Genomic DNA, 18,775 nt, shown 5'->3' with positions numbered 1-18,775 from the left:
CCTAAACCTCCAGAAGACTTCTCCAGCCAGTCTCATGTAGATGCTGAAAAGCATGGGGGACAAGACGGAACCCTGAGACACCCCAAAGTCAATAGCCAAAGGGTGGAACTAAAGTGCCCCAGCACCATCTTCTGGGTCAGTCCTCCCAGGAAGGAGAGAGATGGTCCAAAAGTATACCATGGTCAATGGTATCAAAAGTTGCTGAGAGGTCCAGGAGTACCAATAGGGTCACACACTGCAAATCCATTCATTAGAAATGAATTTTTTACTGGTCTAAACAGTAAAACCACATTCTTGAAAAAGCCCAATTTTATTCAAAGTACTAAAACCATGCTTCCTTCTTGGGGGTAAAAAAACATTTATTGGTTTGCATTTTACATGTGCATTAAATAAATTCAATATAAACATGCTAAAATCTACAACATGGAAAAGTTATTTTTCTTACGCAAATCTTCTTGCACAGGAGACAAGTATCGATATATTAAACATTTCAACTACACACAGATAAAAATGTTAAATCAGTTATCTCAGAGAAAGAAGTCAACATCTCAGGCTCCACATATTTCTCCCATTTTACTATTCAACATACAGTATTTTCAAAGTGGGTTTTTTGCCCAATTTGCAGAGGTTGTCTATAATCCCCTTAGCTATACAGTAAGAAATGTAAGAAACAGATCTATATGGGGATAACAGGGGGAAAGCAAATGTTACATTCTTAAACACATTCTAGAAGAAATTATCCCAATTCCTGCAAATCCTATTTCACCAAAATGTGTTATCTTATGTAATACCAACCTGTCCATTTTGCAAGTCTTATAGTAGCAATTCCTACTGAAGACCTCCAGAGCAGAACTTGTGAAGTGAGCATTGAGAGATTCTGAATTTATCACAGCACTTAGTGATCCTTTATTGTAGCAAAATAATTAAGGGCACAATGCATCGAAATTTAACAAGTCCCACTAAAACCAGTCGGAAACAGTTAAGTCCATGTTTAAAACTGTCTCCCATTCAACAAATGGAACTTTGAAGTGTTAACTTTGACTGGATTGCATCCTAAATTCCTTTTACTACAAAATATGTGAGCTCTAGAAAACAAAACAAATCTAGCAATAAGAATTAGTAATGTGATAATACCAGATATTAATGGTACAATGCACTTTTAAAGCAATTCTATTTTTGCTTCCTTTCTGTTTACTACTGACAAATAGATTTTCTAAGAGAGATACAAGACAGTGTTTTTGTTTGAAGGGCCAAGCATCAGCTCATTTTTGGACAAAATGCATAAAAATTCATTGCAACATTGTCTTGCATCAGAATACAAAACAGGATCTTGTGAGCCAGTTCTCCAAGGTATTATAAAAATACATAATCTTTCCTTTCCTGGACAAAGCCTGACTAGGTCCCAAGATTTATCACCAGAACACAGCCCAATCTTGGTGTATGTCTCTTGGCCAGGGATTTCCCCAATACAAGATGGCCGGATTAGTTCTGATGTCAAACTAATGTTGTTTTTAGCTGCATAGATACTGCAGGACGTCTACCTCAAACAGGACATTTTATAAATAATGTTAACCCATCCTCAGTAAAATTCAGGGACAAATTCACAGGATGCCTATGATCATGGGCTCAAAAGGCACTCCCTCAACATGGGAATATTACAAGCATACACTGGTGTGATGAAGCCAGAACCCCCACAGATAAGCACTCCAGTGCTCTAGGTTAGTGTCAAAGGATAAAACACCGGAACCTCCGTGTGCCTTCACGTTTCACTAAGGAGCACTCAACAAGACAGCAGGTGTTTAAAGTCCCCTGTTTAATGGCAGTAAATCAGAGGATATGCGTTTCAAGAGATAAAGTTTTCATCAGTAGGAAAAGACTTTTTCATGTACGTGGTAGTGAACACAACGGGATTCCAGGTCCCCTTGTATCTCTACCTAATCAGACCTCAGAACTGGAGCAGCAAGAAACTCACACTACTCTGTTGTGCGTAAAGCAAGTAGGTTGAAGGTTCAAGCAAGGAATTTCCCAGGCACAACCGAAGAGCTCCAGGCTAGTTTCGAGACTCCGAAGAAGTTGGGCTACGAACCGTTGACATCAGGTGCGACTTATAGGTCTTGCTCAGGCCAGTCATCCAGAATTTCAGGAGCTTCACATTGTCCTCTTCCGAAGCTCCCAAGATGCTCAGCAACTTCTGGGTGTCTTCTTTGGGCCTGCTGTCCACTTTGGTGAACTTGAAGAGGACTTTGACTTTACTGCAGAAGCCAAAAATAAGAATATTAAAATGTACATAAACAGCAACCTTGGATATTTCTCTGTTGTACCCAGTTTCCTTCTATGAGCAAGAAGTAGATGTTTGTTTTAGCAGTCTCTTAAACTCCTCTGCGATAGGCAAAAAGAAGTTAAATGACATTCTTTCACACATGCATGCAAATAGAGTAAATTGTGATTATGGAATTGCAACTTGCAATTTCTCCAGCTAAAAATAAGAAGCTCAGAGGACCAAATTCCATCCCCCTTGGCAACAGAACTCAAAACGCTGACTAAATTAAGAAGAGTGAACTCTCTATTACCTTTGGTCAGGATCCCAAAGAACTGTGTGACTAGCTTGTGCTATATAAAAGTAGTTTGGGCCTGCATTTTTCAAAACAGGAGCCTTTTCCCTCCCTCACCCCAAATACATGCCACATACCAAATCACTTTTAATTCTGAACAGGTTTGACAAACATTAATAGGTGGGGACTGGGGGTGGACTGCTTTTTAATGAAAATCGTTAAAGACACATACAATTCCTTGAGCACAACTAAACTACTTATTTGGATTCCAGGCCCAGCCTTTCAAAAACAAAACAAATTCAACGTAGCCTGTCATCCCAGCATTATTTCAAGATCATGAAGGTGCCCTGGGACCAGAGAGCACAAGGGAAACACACTCTGGCTTCTGCCATCACCCAGGAGACTTAAAGCCACAGGGAAGCTGCATCCACTCACTGCCTCTCAGGAATAAGACCAAGCCAAGGAGACCAGTCCATCACCCGGAGAAGGAGCAGTCAGCTACAGCAGCACTAACCACTCCCTGCAAGAAACAACACTGTTCCAACTACCTGTACCCTCAGGTCCCATCCATTGTCCCAAGCAGGGGTAGGCAACATGTTGCCCTCCAGATCTTTTGAACTACAACTTCCATAATCTCTTACCATTAGTCATGCCATCTAGAGCAGATGAGAGTTGTAATCCAAAAATCTGGAGAGCACCTCCGGGCCAAAAGAACACAAGCCACCTATTGCTATTTCAAGCAACAGCAGCAGCAAAGAAAGACTGGCATGGCCCAAACTGCATTTAAATGCCCACTTCGTTCCAGCCCTGAAGAACTGATGTCCCGCCTCTTCCTTTTCCCTCCACTCCCTCTTCCTTATTTTTTTTAGTTTATAAGCCTGGTGACAAGACCTGTCTCTTTTTTTGTCTGTGTGAACTGCTTTGGAAAACAACAGTTGTCTGAAAAGCAGGATAAAAATACACTAAAATAAAGATCATGACTTGGCGGGTGGGGGGATTTCAGTGTACTCTCAAACGTTTTTAAAAAGTGAAGGCAGGTAGCCACTTACTTCATCCACTCCTCCTTCAGGCAGATGAGGCACTGGTCTACCACATCCACTGAGAGGTTCTGGTTCGTCAGGGCAGCTTCCATCTTGTTCAAGATGGTGGGACCAACTGCATCCAGAAGAGAAAACTTAGCTACTGTGTCCCAGCGTATCTACCACTACTGATGGATGAGCCAGTCATGTGGCATTTAAAACATTTATTTACAGAATTTTTATCCCAACCAATTTGCCACTTCTTCAAAATCCACCTTTTCCACGAAACCTCTGGCACAACCCCCTAGTTCCCATCTCTTAGCGTAACTATGCCTGCAAATGAAATAACACATATTTTCTTGGTTATTCCTGTCTCAGCTTCCTTCCCCTTCCTCTGTTGTCTTTATGTCACATTTTAGATGGTACGCGCCTTAGGGCAGTAACCATACAAACAAAAAAGCCACCTCTAAGCAGCTAACAACACTCAAGTCTGATTAGGATAAATCCAAAAGCTGGAAATGTATTTGAACTATACAGAGATTGCCGCCAATATCTTCTCTCCCCCATAGCTGGCAAAACCAGGTTTATGCAGTCTTATACAATTGTGCGTGATTTGCTTAACATTCATTCATTCATTTTTATACCGCCCAATAACCAAAGCTCTCTGGGTGGCTCACAAAATTAAAACCATAAAAATACAATAGAAAATACAATATAAAATATAACAGGTTAAAACTACTGAGTAAAAATACAACCAGAGTAAAACCTAGCAGCAGTGCAGATATTTAAAACACAATAGCAGATTTAAGTCAGCAGGGGTAAAAAAAAAAAAAAAGCTGGAATGCTAAAATGTCCCAAATGCCTGGGAAAATAAAAAGATCTTCACCCGGTGCCAGAAAAAGTACAACATAGGCGCCAAGCAAACCTCTGTAGGGCGCTCGTTCCACAACCAGGGTGCCACAGCAGAAAATGCCTTTTTCTTGGTAGCCACCTGCCTTACCTCTTTTGGAAGGGGCTCCTGGAGAAGGACCCTTGGAAATGGTCTTAGGGTCTGGGCAGATACATATGGGAGGCGGTGATCGTTCAGATCACCTGGCCCCAAGCTGTTTGGGGCTTTGAATGTTAATACCAGCACTTTGAATCGGGCCTGGAAAGGGACTGGCAGCCAGTGCAGCTGGGAAAGTACTGGCATAATATGATCTCACTGGCCAGTCCCCATTAACAAATCTTGTTGCCCTGTTTTGGACCAGCTGAAGTTTCTGGCCTGTTTTCAAAGGCAGCCCCACGTATAACGCATTGCAGTAATCCAGACGAGAGGTTATGAGAGCATGGATAACTGTAGCTAGGCTATCTCTGTCCAGATAAGGGCATAGTTGGTATATCAACATGTATTAGGTTGCAGGTATTCGATATTTTTTAGCAAAAGGTACACTCAGTCCTGCTTATGATGTACATGTCACTGACTTGCCAAAGAGGTAGATTCAGGTGAAACATACACCATTATGGGCAGCCATCTGTCAGGGTGCAAACAGGTACACTCTTTTTTACATATCTAGTTGCACAGATAAACAGAGGCAATCACAATAAGTCTCCCTACCCCACAAAAAACCCATGACAGGAGCCTCTCTGATTTACCTTGGTGACCTGTACTTTGACAGCATCTACAGCATCTTCTTCCTTACCCAACCAGAAATGGCTCCATCTTGACAGGATAAGCTGCTTACCTCTGTCGGCTGCCACAGGGCTCCCGCTAGTGACCACAAATTCATATTTGCTGAGTGGCTGCTCATCATCAAACAAGACAGGGTAGAGGCTTGACCTTGTGGCAGTGCGGACTTCCACGAGGACGGCAAATTCTACAGCAAGAGGATGCCCGTTCATACCATTACTTCAGATTTTTAGAAAGAGTAACTCACCAAAATGTCGCTCTTGAGAGATAATCCATCCCTAAATTAGTCACATAATTTGTCCCCACACTGAGAGCTAGTACGGTAAGTGGTTAGAGTGCTAGCCAGTATGGTAGAGTGGTTAGAGAACTGGGGAGAGGCAGGTTCAATTCTGTACCTCCCCCACCCAGGAAGCTCACTGCATCACCTTGGGCTATCACTGTCTCTCAGTTAACCTCAAATAACCCGGTTTGCACGTCACAGCTACCCTGGGTTTGTTTAAACCCTGGGTAGTCACGAATAAGCAGGAGCAAGTGAGCATGCCATTTCCTGCCTTCCCATTCTTGCTGAGTGAAACCCAGGAATGCTCCACCCCTGGGCTATAGTCCATGGCATCCAGACACAGAATTGTGGGTTGTGTGCAAAGGCACATTCACCCACTCCGTTCATTCACAACTATCCAGGGTTTAAACAAAGCCTGGGTAGCTGTGAGGTGCGATCCAGGTCGATGCAGTTGCAAGGATAAAATGGCTGACAGAAGGACCTTGCAGGGTGATCTGAGCAACTTGGAATAAGGATAGGATAAACATGTAATAAATAAATATGGAAGATACACCACCACCCATATCTGTTATCCGGTGTTTGCAGAGATCTCTAGGTAGTAGCAAAGTAGCCACCTATCATCACCCTTAGCTCTCTCCTGCTGTAATTTAAAGCTGTGTAAAATGGCATTAATCTACTACTGCTTCAGATTATTAAGCATTTTTTCTAGGGGAAAAGGAGAAGTGGGGCCGGGGGGGGGGGGGGGATAAAGAAAAGTGGCCACTTGTGCTAAATGCCTGGACTTCCTGCAACTGGGTACATTGCTGAGCTTAGACAGGAACATCAGAAGCTGCCTTGTATCAGATCAGACTTGGTGTTCATCCAGCCTTGAACTGTTTGCTCTGATTCTCCTGCATCAGAAGAGGAGGGATCTTGTCCATCTCCTGCTACCTGATCCTTTTAACTGGAGATGGCGGGGAATGAACACAGGACTTTCTGCATACAAAGCAGGGGGTCTGCTACTGAGCTACAATCCATGACTTATATTACACCTTTTCTGCAGCCACCTCGTAACGTTCAAATATCATGACTCCTGACCATTCTGATAAGTTTGAGATGAGCCTCAATAGCCATCCTGCATGCCCAAGAAGTTCGGGGGGGGGGGGGTGTTCCTAAGCAAAGCTAAAAATATTTCAAAGGCCAAGAACTTTCCACCTAAAATTCAGCATCAACTGAGAGGTTGTTAATGTTTCAGTTCAGCTTAAGAGGCATTCAAATGAGCCATGGGCAACAGAACAATGAAGGATACCAGCTGATTACAGAGAAGGGGAATAGAAGTCAGAGAAGTCATAGAATAGTAGGGTTGGAAGGGGCCTACAAGGCCATCGAGTCCAACCCCCTGCTCAATGCAGGAATCCAAGTCAGAGCATCCCTGACAAGTGGCTGTCCAGCCTCGTCTTGAATGCCTCCAGTGTGGGAGAGCCCACCACCTCCCCAGGTAATTGGTTCCACTGTCGTATTGCTCTAACAGTCAGGAAGTTTTTCCTGATGTTCAGCCGGAATCTGGCTTCCTGTCACTTGAGCCCATTATTCCGTGTCCTGCACTCTGGGATGATCAAGAAGAGATCCTGGCCTTCTTCTCTGTGACAACCTTTCAAGTACTTGAAGAGTGCTATCATATCTCCCTTCAGTCTTCTCTTCAGAATACAGACTTAAAGAATACAGACTTAAAAATAGACACAGGGAGAAGAAGACAGAAAACTGCTTTTACCAGAAGACAATATGTGGGACGGGATTTGCACATGGTGGCTCAGGCCCAGAAAATTACACCTATAAGCCTCCTCATATTTGTCGCTGTAAGGGATGATACGAACGCAACCGATGGGCAGCATGGTCTGGCACAGGAAAAAGAAAAAAGGTGAGAATCCAGATACAAGCACAGGCTGCACTCTTGCCAGCAGCATGACAGCACAAGGTGGTTCTCAGACTAGAAGGACAAGAGCTCTGCCTCCCCCACCCTTCTCTTATGACATCAGGGCAGCCCAGCCAACCGCTGCCAGAGGCCTCTCCATCCCCAAATCCCTTTGTACATTATAGGATAGGTAAGGAAGAGCAGATGTTCCTACCCGCAGGACATCAAAGGCAGACTGGACAAGATCTTGGTCCCGCGCTTTCCAGATAACCTGATTCCCCATGAGCACATGCCACGCCAACATGCGGAACGCCGACGGCCCCAAGACCTGAAGAACAACAGAAATAGATTAAATATTGCCTACAGTTTTTTAATTTGCAGGTTTGGACTATCAACAGCATCTTTCCAAAGTGGCCTTCCAACTGTGCTGCCAAAGTTCTTGAAATGCTTGGCCTTTTGCTTCAGGAAGTTCTACACAGGAAGTTCTCGTTTTAGCACTAATGTAGGAGCACAAAAAAGCCCTAACATGTCAGGATGGGAAGAGCGGGACAAGCATTCCTGTGGCTGTCTCCAAATTTGAAGGGAGTCTTCAGCATGGGGTCCTCTGGTGGCAGCCCTGCCTCCGACAAGCACCAGCTGACTCCACAATACCCTGGGGCAATGCAGGCAATTATACCACACACTCTCTAGACCTGCCTACCAGAGTCATAACATTAATGTATACATATTCTCAGATTCATAACATATTCCACAGCATTTTACATATCCTCAGATTCATAACATATTTCATTGCATTTTATTTATTAGGCAACCAAATACAGGTTATAGCCAAAGATTCATAACATATATACATCACGGTGCTCACTGGAGAAAAGGGCCCCCAGGGATACGGCCTGCTGACCCCAGGCCTGATCACTCCTTCTTTTTGGGTGGTCTCTCCCATTTCAGAGTCGTTCCGCAATTCAGGAGGGCAAGACCATAGCTCAGTGGCAGAGCCCCTGCTTTGCATGCAGAATGTCCCAGGTTCAATCCCTGGCTTCTCCAGGCAGGGCAGGAAAACTCCTGCCTGAAAACCCAGAGAGCCGCTGCCAGTCAATGTCAACAATACCCGAGTTAGTTGGATCAACTAAAGCAGCTTCCTATAGGGCTGGTACTTCCGATTCCCCTACACAGTAGCATCGTTATTCATGAAGAATAGGTCTATCGGTGACTATTATTTATTACTACTTATTTATTTCTTTACAATATTTATATACCAAAACATATCTAGAATAGATTTCGGAGCACTGAACACAAGAGATAAAACAGTAAAAGAATAAAAAGACTAAAACACATTAAAATTATACTTGTTTTAAAACACAATACCAATAAAACCCGTAACTGGTCAATTAAGGCATGCCTCCTGGAACAGTGCTGTTTTCAGGAGGTGCCAGAAACAATGCAGTGTTGGTGCCTGCCTGAGCTCCAAGGACAGGCAATTCCAAAGAAAGGGGGCTGCCATGCTGAAGGCTCTTTTCTGAGTGGACTCCCATCAGGCTATAGGTCCATGTGGAACCCCAGGAGCAGGCCCTCTGATGACCTGTGACTGGGCAGGTTAGTAAGGGAGAAGGCACTCTATCAGGTATCCTGGTCCCAAGTTGTTTAGGGCTTTGACACTAGTACTAAAACCTTAAAGCTGGCCCAGTAGTGAATAAGCAGCCAGCGCAGTTCCCTCAGAAAAGAGTTGCACGCTGAAAAGGGGCAGCTCCTGACAACAGCCGAGCTGCTGCAATCTGCACTAGCTCCAGCTTCTGGAGCAGCCTTAAGGGAAGCCCCACATAGAGCTCATTGCAGTAATCCAGCCTTGAGGTTACTAGCGCCTGTACCACTGTGGCCAAGCTATGATAGGGCCTACCAGGAAGAGGGCCTTTTCTGCTGTGGCACCCTGTTTGTGGACGGAGCTTCCTAGAGAGGCTCGCCTGGCACCTACTTTGTGCTCTTTCTGGCGCCAGGTGAATACTTTATTTTTCCAGGCGTTTTAGCACTTTAGTCTTTCAGCTTTGTTGTTTTAAATCTGCTGATGTATTTTACATCTCTACATTGCTGCTAGGTTTCATTCTGGTCATACTTTTATACTGGAGTTTCAAGCTTTTATATTTTATATTGTATTTTAGCCTGTAATTTGTGGTTTTCATTTTTGTGAACCACCCAGAGAGCTGCAGCTATTGGACGATATACAAATGTAATAAATAAATAAAATAATTTGTCACAGCAGCTAAGTAGAACCTCCATATTCAGGGGCTGTATACCTGAATTTTGCTTTGCTAGCTGGGGAATGCTAGGAGTTGTAGGACTTTTTTCTGTCTAAACATGAACAGGATTGCACCCTAAGTTAATTTATGCATTGTGTGAAGTAGTACTGGAATACACCCCAAAGGAGCGGCAACCCTGAATATCATAATCAATACTTTATTTATTTTAAGTATTTGTATACTGCCCTTCAATCATATTCCCAGGGTGGTTTACCAGCTTTACATATCAGGAAACAGCCCTTGCTGACTCTTGCTTGTCAGCAATGCCAATGAAACGAAAAACACCACTCAGATGCCAGAATGTGGGTAAATGGGTCCTGATTCATTACACACTCAAGCAGATAATGCTTACAAATTAAATACTCTCCAAGAAAGCACCTCATCCTTACCTGTCTCAAGTGCCGGAGGGATCGGAAAACAGACTGGCTTCTGGGTGCTACATTCCAGCTACTGCAATCCGCCATGAGAGAGGAATCGGTCGGGCTCTTGATTAGTTCACGGTCTTCTCTAATATCTGCTTGGCTTGGAGATTTTTCCTCTTCCTCATCCTCAGAGTTACCCCAGCCTTCCGATTCTTCCTCAAGATCTCAAGAGGAAGAGAGACAGAGATTGGAAAAGAAGATTCTGGTTCCACACTCAATCTGGGGACAAAAGCAACCATTTGGCTATGTGTCTCAAGATGTACAGATTACATAAAATCCACTCCATCTGTGTTTCACAGACTGTCAGGCACCTTTCGTTCCATCATCTGTTCACAGACATATTCAAATTTATTGTTTTTTGTTATGTGGAAAGATACGCAAATAATTCCATAAGAGGATTCACAACAATTTACATAATTTACCTTAGTATGTAACATTTAGCATATTGTCCCCCATTTCATTCAACTTTTCCCCACCGACATTTACCACTCTCGGCAGAAACCTGCATATTTTCCTACAAATAAATACGCATACATTTTGGGAAAGTTTAAAAAAAAAAAAAAAAGATCCGGAAGTCCATGAACTCCACGCTGCCTGAGGAGGTCGGTCCGCAACAGATTCCACAGGTCAGATTCTTAGAAATCTGAGCACATTTTAGTGTGTCTTGAGTTTCTCCAGCAGCCCTACTCAAGTTATATGGAGATAAGATACTCCAGGCTGATGCAAAGAGGACACCGCAATAGCGGTCACTGTATGTGTATAATGTGTGTGTGTGTGTGTGTGTGCGTGTGCGTAAGTGTGTGTGTGTGTGTGTGTATATATATATATACATACACACACACACACATACCCCTAAAACCATTCCTACAAGACATAATGGTGTTTTTTTTTAACACCAAAGGAACAACAGAGCTAGGTGGCATTTCAGACTGATACACATTTATATCCCACCTTTCTCCTATGAGGAAACTCAAGGTGGTGTATGAAGGGTCCCTAGGTGGCCTCCATTCCAGGCATTGACCAGACCCCGAACTGCTCAGCTTCTGGAAAAGTAGCTTTTACTGTATGTCTACAGATATTTTTGTGACCAGACTTTCCTCCAAGGAGCTTGCAGCTTGGGAGAGGTGGTAGTGGTGGTGGTCGGGGGGGAGGGTTCCTGCCCACCCCTGCTCCTTATTAACCTCACAACCTTGTGAAGTAAGTTAGGTGGAAAAAGCCACTATCACCCAGCAGATGTCACAGCTGAGCAGGAATCTGAACCTGTATTTTCCCAGTCCAGTCCTCAGACTAATTGCATGTGGCCCTCAGTGTCACCTGGCTCTCCAAACACTGTGGTCTACTCTTGCTTTCTGGACTGTCTCTCCGGGAATTGCTGTGTGTGCACGTGAGCACGATGCAGAGAGAGAGAGAAAGAGAGAGAGTGCGCATGCCCAAGAAGTAGAGAATGGATGGGATGGGGCAGGGCAGCAGAGAAAGAGCTATGCAATGCTGCAAACTCCATCCACCTTTACCACCAGCCCCACCCACCAAGTGGCTTGACCCATGGGTCAACAGTCCATCATAGGAAAAAGGTTCCTCACCCCTTCCTTACCAGCTAGTTTTTCCATCTGAACCAGAGTGTCCTCTGTGGGTGCCCCCTCCAATAGTTTCTCCGTGAGTCTGCTACCACAGGCCTTCAGGAGCCTGAGGAAATTAAAAAGGATGCAACTGAAGAGGATATACTAGATGTCACAAGGGTATAACATACTCAAGGCCTTAGTTCTCTCACCAATATATGTATTCCTCCATTTACACATATATCGATGTGCTACAATGAACACCTTGTGAATTATCAGATGGCACAAAAGGCAAAGATTCACTGGTGAACACTGACAGAGTTAACTAAACAAGACTATCAGTATTCAACACTGGTTGCTTCCTGGACAAGCAACAATATACTCTAGGAACTGCTGGCATTCAACAAAGTTGGCCAAGATTATTGAATATACTCATATGACTGTTGACATTTTGGGACATTCGCAGTAACACACACATTATATATATTTGTATGAATGCATGCTTTCAGTCTATATTATAAAAAAGCTTGAATTCATTAAAATTGGTAGACCAACCAACTAAAGCTTTAGGGAGCAATCCTATGCATGCTTAGATGGAAAAAGTCCTACAACTCCCAGCATTCCCCAGCCAGCTTTGCTGGAATTGTAGGACTTTTTTCCCCATCTAAACATGCATAGAATTGTGCCCTTAGTTGATTAAAGTCACAATCCTACATAGAAAGAAGTCCTACAATTCCCAACATTCCTCGGCCAGCAAGGATTAAGGGTACATGTATAATATCTCTTGAAGCCATTTTGCTTCTAGTTTGTTACTGCACTATGGAACAGAGAAGATATTACAGGCCTTTCTTTCTAGTAATAAAAAAACAACAGCTCTCTTACACTCCCTTTATTATCCCTAAAAGCCATCTACATTGAGATTTTGTTGATACGTGAATTTTAGCTAAATGGAGCCTCCACATTGAGAGCAGTCTACCGCTGAATACCACCAGGCGCTGCGAAATAACATCAAGAGAGGGCTGTTACCATCACACCCCGCTTACAGGCTTCCTGGAGGTATATGGGTGGCCAGTGTGGGATGCAGGACGCTGAACCAGGTAGACCTTTGGTCTGACCCAGCAAGGCCCTTCTCACGGATTTACTTAAATTTAAAATCAATATGGACCACTGATTATTCAACTAAGATCTTCTTAGCAATTAAGAGAGCAATCCTATAACCCCTAGACAGTGTCTGGGGGGTGGGGGTGGGTGGTCATAGGACAGTTTGGATTCCTGGGTCTGAGGTGGGAGACAGCACTCAGACCTTGGACCACAGAGTCTGAGCGCCCCCCATCCCCAGGCGGTGTGGAGAGAATTGCGCCGGCCGCGTCTCGGAGCTCGCGAAAGCGACCTTGGAGAGGACAGAAAGGAGGCGGTTCTGTGGGTGGGGAGGGGACTGGGGATATGAGCTATCCTTCCCCAGCATCCTTCCCTCCCCCTCCGCAGAGCCCTAGCTAGATGGGCAAAAACGCCCATCTAGCAAAAATGCAGAGCAGGAGGAGTGCAGAGGCAAAGATCACCTCCGCACTCCTCCTGCTCTGCATAAGGTGCCTGTCAGCCTCCGTGTTCAGGCTCCAAGGCCTAAGTATTTCTATATGATCTGACCATTTGCAGCTGGGGAACTTCAAGTCCAACACAGCACAAAAGTGTAGAACTAATATGACAGAATTTTCCAGGACCCTGCTGACTTCGTAGTTTACCAGTACAATCTTAACAGAAGTTATCTTTGTGTTGAGACTCCAAAAACACAACATCAAAATTTGTATAGTTTACTGTAAATACAGTGTTTTATACTGTAGTTTTAAGTGTTTATATTTTATATTGTTTTTATGCTGTACTTTCTGGTTTTAATTTTTGTGAACTGCCCAGGGACCTTCACCTATTGGGCGGTATAGAAATGAAATAAATAAATAAATAAATAAAGGCCAATGGGCATCCGAAAAGGACCGCGCCCTAATAGCTCTAGTGTTACAGACATACAAAATGCATCACCAAGCAAAGGAAGTATGGAGACACGCCCACAGGTTCTCGTCATTCGTCAGAGAGGTTAGAGACCGAGCCGCATTTCCATTGCGCTGATGCAGGAAAGGCGTGAAGGCTGTATTCATCCGCTGGGCACGCTGCGGACAGCCGTATTGCTCTGCTTCAAAGACCTGCGTTCCAAACAAGCAACAGTTAAAAAAAGAAGAACCTAGACATGAGAAATGTTTCAAGAAACCCAATTTTGACAAAAGCCTGGTTTATTCATTCATTCATTCATTCCTTCAGAGTGTTTTTATCCCACTCCTCAGTCAAAAAGAAAGTCCTCAGTCTCCCAGAGAGGCTTACAAATCATCAGTAAAACAAAACAGACGCTGCTTGCAGGCTTACGACCTCAAAAGACACGTCACACAAGGCCAAACGAATGGGGAGGGAAGAAGAGAAAAATTAAGTCTTTCAGCAGGGCTGGCGGAAAGGTCCTGCCTCCCCTTCTCATCTCCCTTAGTACAGCCTGCTGGAATGGCTGGTGGGGGTGATAGTTATGGAAGGAGGAACCTTCCTGGACTGATCTGTCTTGTTAACTGGGGGCTAACATAACTGGCAGCTACTCATCGGAGGAAGGACAACGAAGAGTCTTGGTGGCACCTGAAAGGCCAACACATTTATTATGGCAATTCTGTTATTTGTGTAATGAATTGAGAGCCAGTATGGTGTAGTGGCAAGAGTGTTGGACTGGGAGCTGGGAGATCCGGGTTCTAGTCCCCACTCGGCCATGGAAGCTCACTGGGTGACTTTGGGCCAGTCACAGACTCTCAGCCCAACGTACCTCACAGGGTTGTTGTTGTGAGGATAAAATGGAGAGGAGGAGGATAATGTAAGCCGCCTTGGGTTCCGTGCCAGAGGAATAAAGGCGGGATATAAATGCAATAATAAATAAAATAAAATAAATAACGCTGTCATCACCCACACCTTCAGCGCTTTGCCCTGCAGCTCGTCAATGATGCCTCGGATCTTGCCCAGCAAGAACGGCCAGGAGTTGATGAGGTAGATGCGGTCCATCATGATGGTGATGATGCTGTACCAGCGCTGGAAGCCCCGTGCCAGGCTGTCCTTGATGAAGAAGGTGTGGCTGAACACAAAGCCGTGCTGCTCGTCGCCAAAGAAGATGGGGCCTTCCCGTCCCGGACAAACCTTGCAGGGGAGCGAAGAGACCCAGTGAGCGCAAAGGGACACCTGACACAGCTGCAGAAGCCGGGCAGGGTTGCCAAAGAAGGCCGCCCCGGCTCCTTCTATCCATGAACAGAAGGAGCAGGCTAACGGTTGCAAAAGAAAATCTTTAAACTGCTCTTTGTGTCTGTCGGACACCTTGCCGCTCCTTGTTTGTAATTCATTTCTTTAGATTTTTAAAATTATTTTTCTTAACGGGGAGACTGGCATGCTGCAAAGTGGAGTACCACCCTCCAGCGCCACCTTTATTTTGGTTCGAAAGAGTGGTTTTGTGTCTTGGAGCTCAGACCCCGCCTCTGCCTCGAACTTAGGTGGTTGGGCAGACTACTTTTCTTGTACTCTCACCAGTCTGCTTTCTTGGAAATGAGCGCTTTGTGACTGGCCATGCCCACCATGGCAACCATTTTATGAATAGGCAAGGCTGCCCCATGGCAGCCATTTTGTGAGAGCGCCCATGAGACGTGCTCAAAATTACAACTGTGTCCACCACCCAGAAAAGGTTAGGGACCCCTGTCATAGGTCATCTTTGCACAGAATGTCAAATATCTTAGCACAACTGGGTTTATTTCTCAAACATACAGACCTGCCTACAAGGAGATCTTTTGGAGGGTGGCTTACCTCACAGCTGAGGCTACGGACACAGGCCTGGCGCACAATGCTGAACAGCTGGGGGTGATTTGGATGCTGGTGGCTGACGTATTTGATTGAGGTCTCTTTGTCATGGCTGACATAGCCTGGGTGCCCTGCGGGAAGAGAACGGCACCCCTAATCGTGGAAAGAGAAGCAGACAGTAGGAATTACCATAGGGGCACCAAGAAGAAAGCTACTTCCTTCTTTAGAAAGGGAAAGAGAAACCTATTGCATACTTTGCCATAATAGCTATATAGCAGCCTTCCCTAACCCAGATGTGTTGAACAACAGCTCCCATCATCCCAGCCTGTATAGCCAAATATATCTTGAGGCACCAGCTCGGCAAAGGCTGCTCTATAGCATCAAAGGATTAGTTGGCTAGTAACCTCAGAATAACGTAACATGGGTTGAGATCTACACATATATTTGCAAAGTCAAAGACTGATTTGGATAATTATTTAGAGTGCTTACTGTGGTTGCACAGAGATAAATGAAGAATCAAATTAAAGCACCCTTGCACACAGATCTGCAGAAAAATAGTTCCTGCCAGTTTAGCTGAAAATAAGAAGGGCGGGTGGAGAAATGAGGAGAATGCAGGCTAGTGTTTGGAACCTCCATAGCTATTGGCTCAGCTGCTGAGATGTTACGGGATGTTTATGAACATTCCAACTGCTCAGGAGTTCAAAAAAACAACAACCACCTGTCAGCACATGAGACCTGAGTGCAGACTGAGATGTTAGCGAGAACAAGTACAGCAGAGGAGGGAGCAGGAGAACTATGGAAGACAACTAACAGCTTGTGCATGCAGGAGAATGGGGTCTAATAATAGCATGCACATATTATCAGAGTGCAAATAGCACAAATGGGTTTGACGGTGCATATATAAGTGGAGGAAGCACGTGAGAGAGTGAAGGAAGAATGGATTCAGGGAAGGGAGCACACACAGACACATATCCACATATATTTACATGGGTATCCACTTGTATTCTTGTAAAAATTCTGTGTCTTGCAATTAGACCAGCTCCATTTAGCTATGGTGGCCAATAGCCAGAGACGAGTCTCTCTCTTCTGTGAATTTGTCCAGAGACAATAAGGGCCACGAAGGATGAACAAAAGCTGCAATCCTATGCATGCTCACATAAGAGCAATTCCCACAGAACACAGTACTACTTACTTCTGCGTAAACAGGCATAGGATTGAGCTGCAGAAGGCAGGATCGTAACCTCGGCGGATTTATATTGACAAGGCTAGTCTTTGTATCAGAGCAGCACATCACAATCCTCCTTGAAGACTGGGAGAGACACTTGCCTCACACATCTCTGACTTCTTCGGCCCTGGGCTGCTGGAGTCCATGCTGGTGCCTTCCGCCGGGCTGTGCGAGCAGATCCGGCTGCTCATCTGAATGCCGCCTTCCTCCTCTTCCGCCTGCTCGCTTTGCCCGGGGCTGTCTCCACTTCCCGCACCTTGAGGAAGAGGCGTGTGCAGAACCTCTGTGCAAAAGAGCGTGCGGGGGCCATGCAGCTCACAGAAGTGGCAAAGGACAACAATGGCGTTCATGGCGGCTGTTGTCAGGCTCCCTGGAAAATAAAGAGAGGAGCACATGCCTCAAAAAAAGAGATCTGTGGCCCTGCTTCACCTTCCGCTTCAGGACCATAACAGGATCATGGCCAAAGATCTCGTTCACAAAATTGTTCCTAGAGTGGCAAGCAAGGAGGGCATGCTCCTCTCTCCACTCCCCTGCACAAAGTCAACTCTTTCCCCATATGCCATATTTAATGTATTTACCTTTCTAGTATTTATATTCTGTCTTTCTCTAAGAAACAAGCCAATAAAAGGTGCGATCCTATGCATGTTTAGACAGACTAAAAGGCCTACAACTCCCAGCATGCTCCAGCCAGCATGGCTGGGGCATGTTGGGAGTTGTAGGCCTTTTAGTCTGTCTAAACATGCATAGGATTGCATCCTAAGGCAGCTGACAAAATGAAATCCTAGAAGTCGAGCTGCTCAATCAATACAAGAACAGTAAAAGTTTATATTTCTATATCCCGTCTGCCCTTCGAGGTGGTCAAGGCAGTATTAGGGTTTTCTGCATACTCTGTTTTATGCTCCCCACAGCCCTGCATGGTAGGTGAGGCCGCTGGAGTGCAACTACTCCTAAAGTCACCCAGTGAGTTTCACGGCCAAGTTGGGATTTGAACTTGCCTCTCCCCCCGGGGGCTAATCCAATGCTCTAGCCGCTACGCCACACACAGCAAATCCACATTACTCATATAATCTAAAAACTGCACTTAAGACCATATACAACTCTGAAATAAGTCACACCTCATAGCTGCAAGCCAGCTAGCCCAAAACCTACTGAGAGTCTCACACTGACTTCTCCTATCCTATCCGGGCTCTGGGACATCTCCCTGCTGCATCGCAACCCAGCCCACACTCATATACTGTACCCTCCCGGCCAAACTATGGACAGTGGTGTAGCGGAGGCAGGGCTCGCAGGGACGCAGCCCCGGCACTTTTTCATGAGCAGGGACTCTGATGTCACCCGCCACCCCCTCGGAATTCCCTGTTCCCTCTGGGCTTAGCTGCGATCCCCACTGTAGCTGTGGGGGGGAATGAGTTTTCCAAGCAGCCGTATATTGTTCCATGTTGGAATGCAAAGTATTTGGGATGACTCGGTCTGGAAAGGGCAAGTAAGACCTATTCGCTTTACCAAAGGTCCATCCAGCCCAGCACTCTGTTCACACGGCGGCCACCCAGCTGTCGACCAGGAACCCACACGCAGGACAGGAGCGCAACAGCACCCTCCCGCCCATGTTCCCCAGCAACTGGTGTACCTAGGCACAGTGCCTCTGGCACTGGAGGCAGCAGGTAGCCATCAGGACTAGTAGCCACGGATAGCCTTCTCCTCCAGGAATTTGTCTGGCCCCCTTTTAAAGCCGTCCAAGTTGGGGGAACAGCCTCATTCAAGTGGGTGGCCCCGATCCTGCTCCCCTGGAGTTCTAGGTAGACACACCGGCTCCTTCACGCATATATTCTCACACACACACAGCCAGAACCTACCACACCCACGATCGCAGCCTTGTTGTGCCACGAGCACTGCCAAATATACTGCCTTCGTCCCCTCTTCAGATGCCAACCCAAGTTCCTAGTCCTGACTGAGGCTGCTTTCCACCGCAGGTCTACGCGGGGACCCTTCGGAGTCAGCCGCCCTCTCTCCGC

At 45.4% G+C, this 18,775-nt stretch overlaps 1 protein-coding gene across 3 annotated transcripts; it reads right to left on the bottom strand.

Annotated features, from left to right (window-relative positions):
- Window positions 1-296: 296 nt before the first annotated feature.
- FLCN (folliculin) lies at window positions 297-18,775 on the bottom strand. 3 transcript variants are annotated; one of them, XM_084818176.1, is made up of 12 exons: window positions 18,391-18,775; window positions 16,865-17,133; window positions 15,545-15,691; window positions 14,669-14,890; window positions 13,712-13,872; window positions 11,716-11,807; window positions 10,092-10,288; window positions 7,626-7,739; window positions 7,271-7,394; window positions 5,296-5,427; window positions 3,602-3,707; window positions 297-2,252 (listed from the first exon to the last, which is right to left on the bottom strand). In XM_084818176.1, exons 2-12 carry the CDS (start codon window positions 17,111-17,113, stop codon window positions 2,051-2,053), a joined length of 1,746 nt encoding a protein of 581 aa, XP_084674302.1. In that variant the 5' UTR covers window positions 17,114-17,133; window positions 18,391-18,775; the 3' UTR covers window positions 297-2,050. The 3 variants fall into 3 exon arrangements, with proteins under 3 accessions (XP_084674302.1, XP_084674303.1, XP_084674301.1); XM_084818177.1 differs by having other exon boundaries at window positions 16,731-17,133; window positions 18,617-18,775; XM_084818175.1 differs by having other exon boundaries at window positions 18,617-18,775.

Source organism: Heloderma suspectum, chromosome 12 (assembly GCF_057233095.1).
Source record: "Heloderma suspectum isolate Gila_16-S chromosome 12, 16-S_ref, whole genome shotgun sequence".
Taxonomy (NCBI): domain Eukaryota; kingdom Metazoa; phylum Chordata; class Lepidosauria; order Squamata; family Helodermatidae; genus Heloderma; species Heloderma suspectum.
The sequence above is the reverse complement of the archived record's forward strand: the minus strand, read 5'-3'. Positions and strand labels throughout refer to the sequence as shown.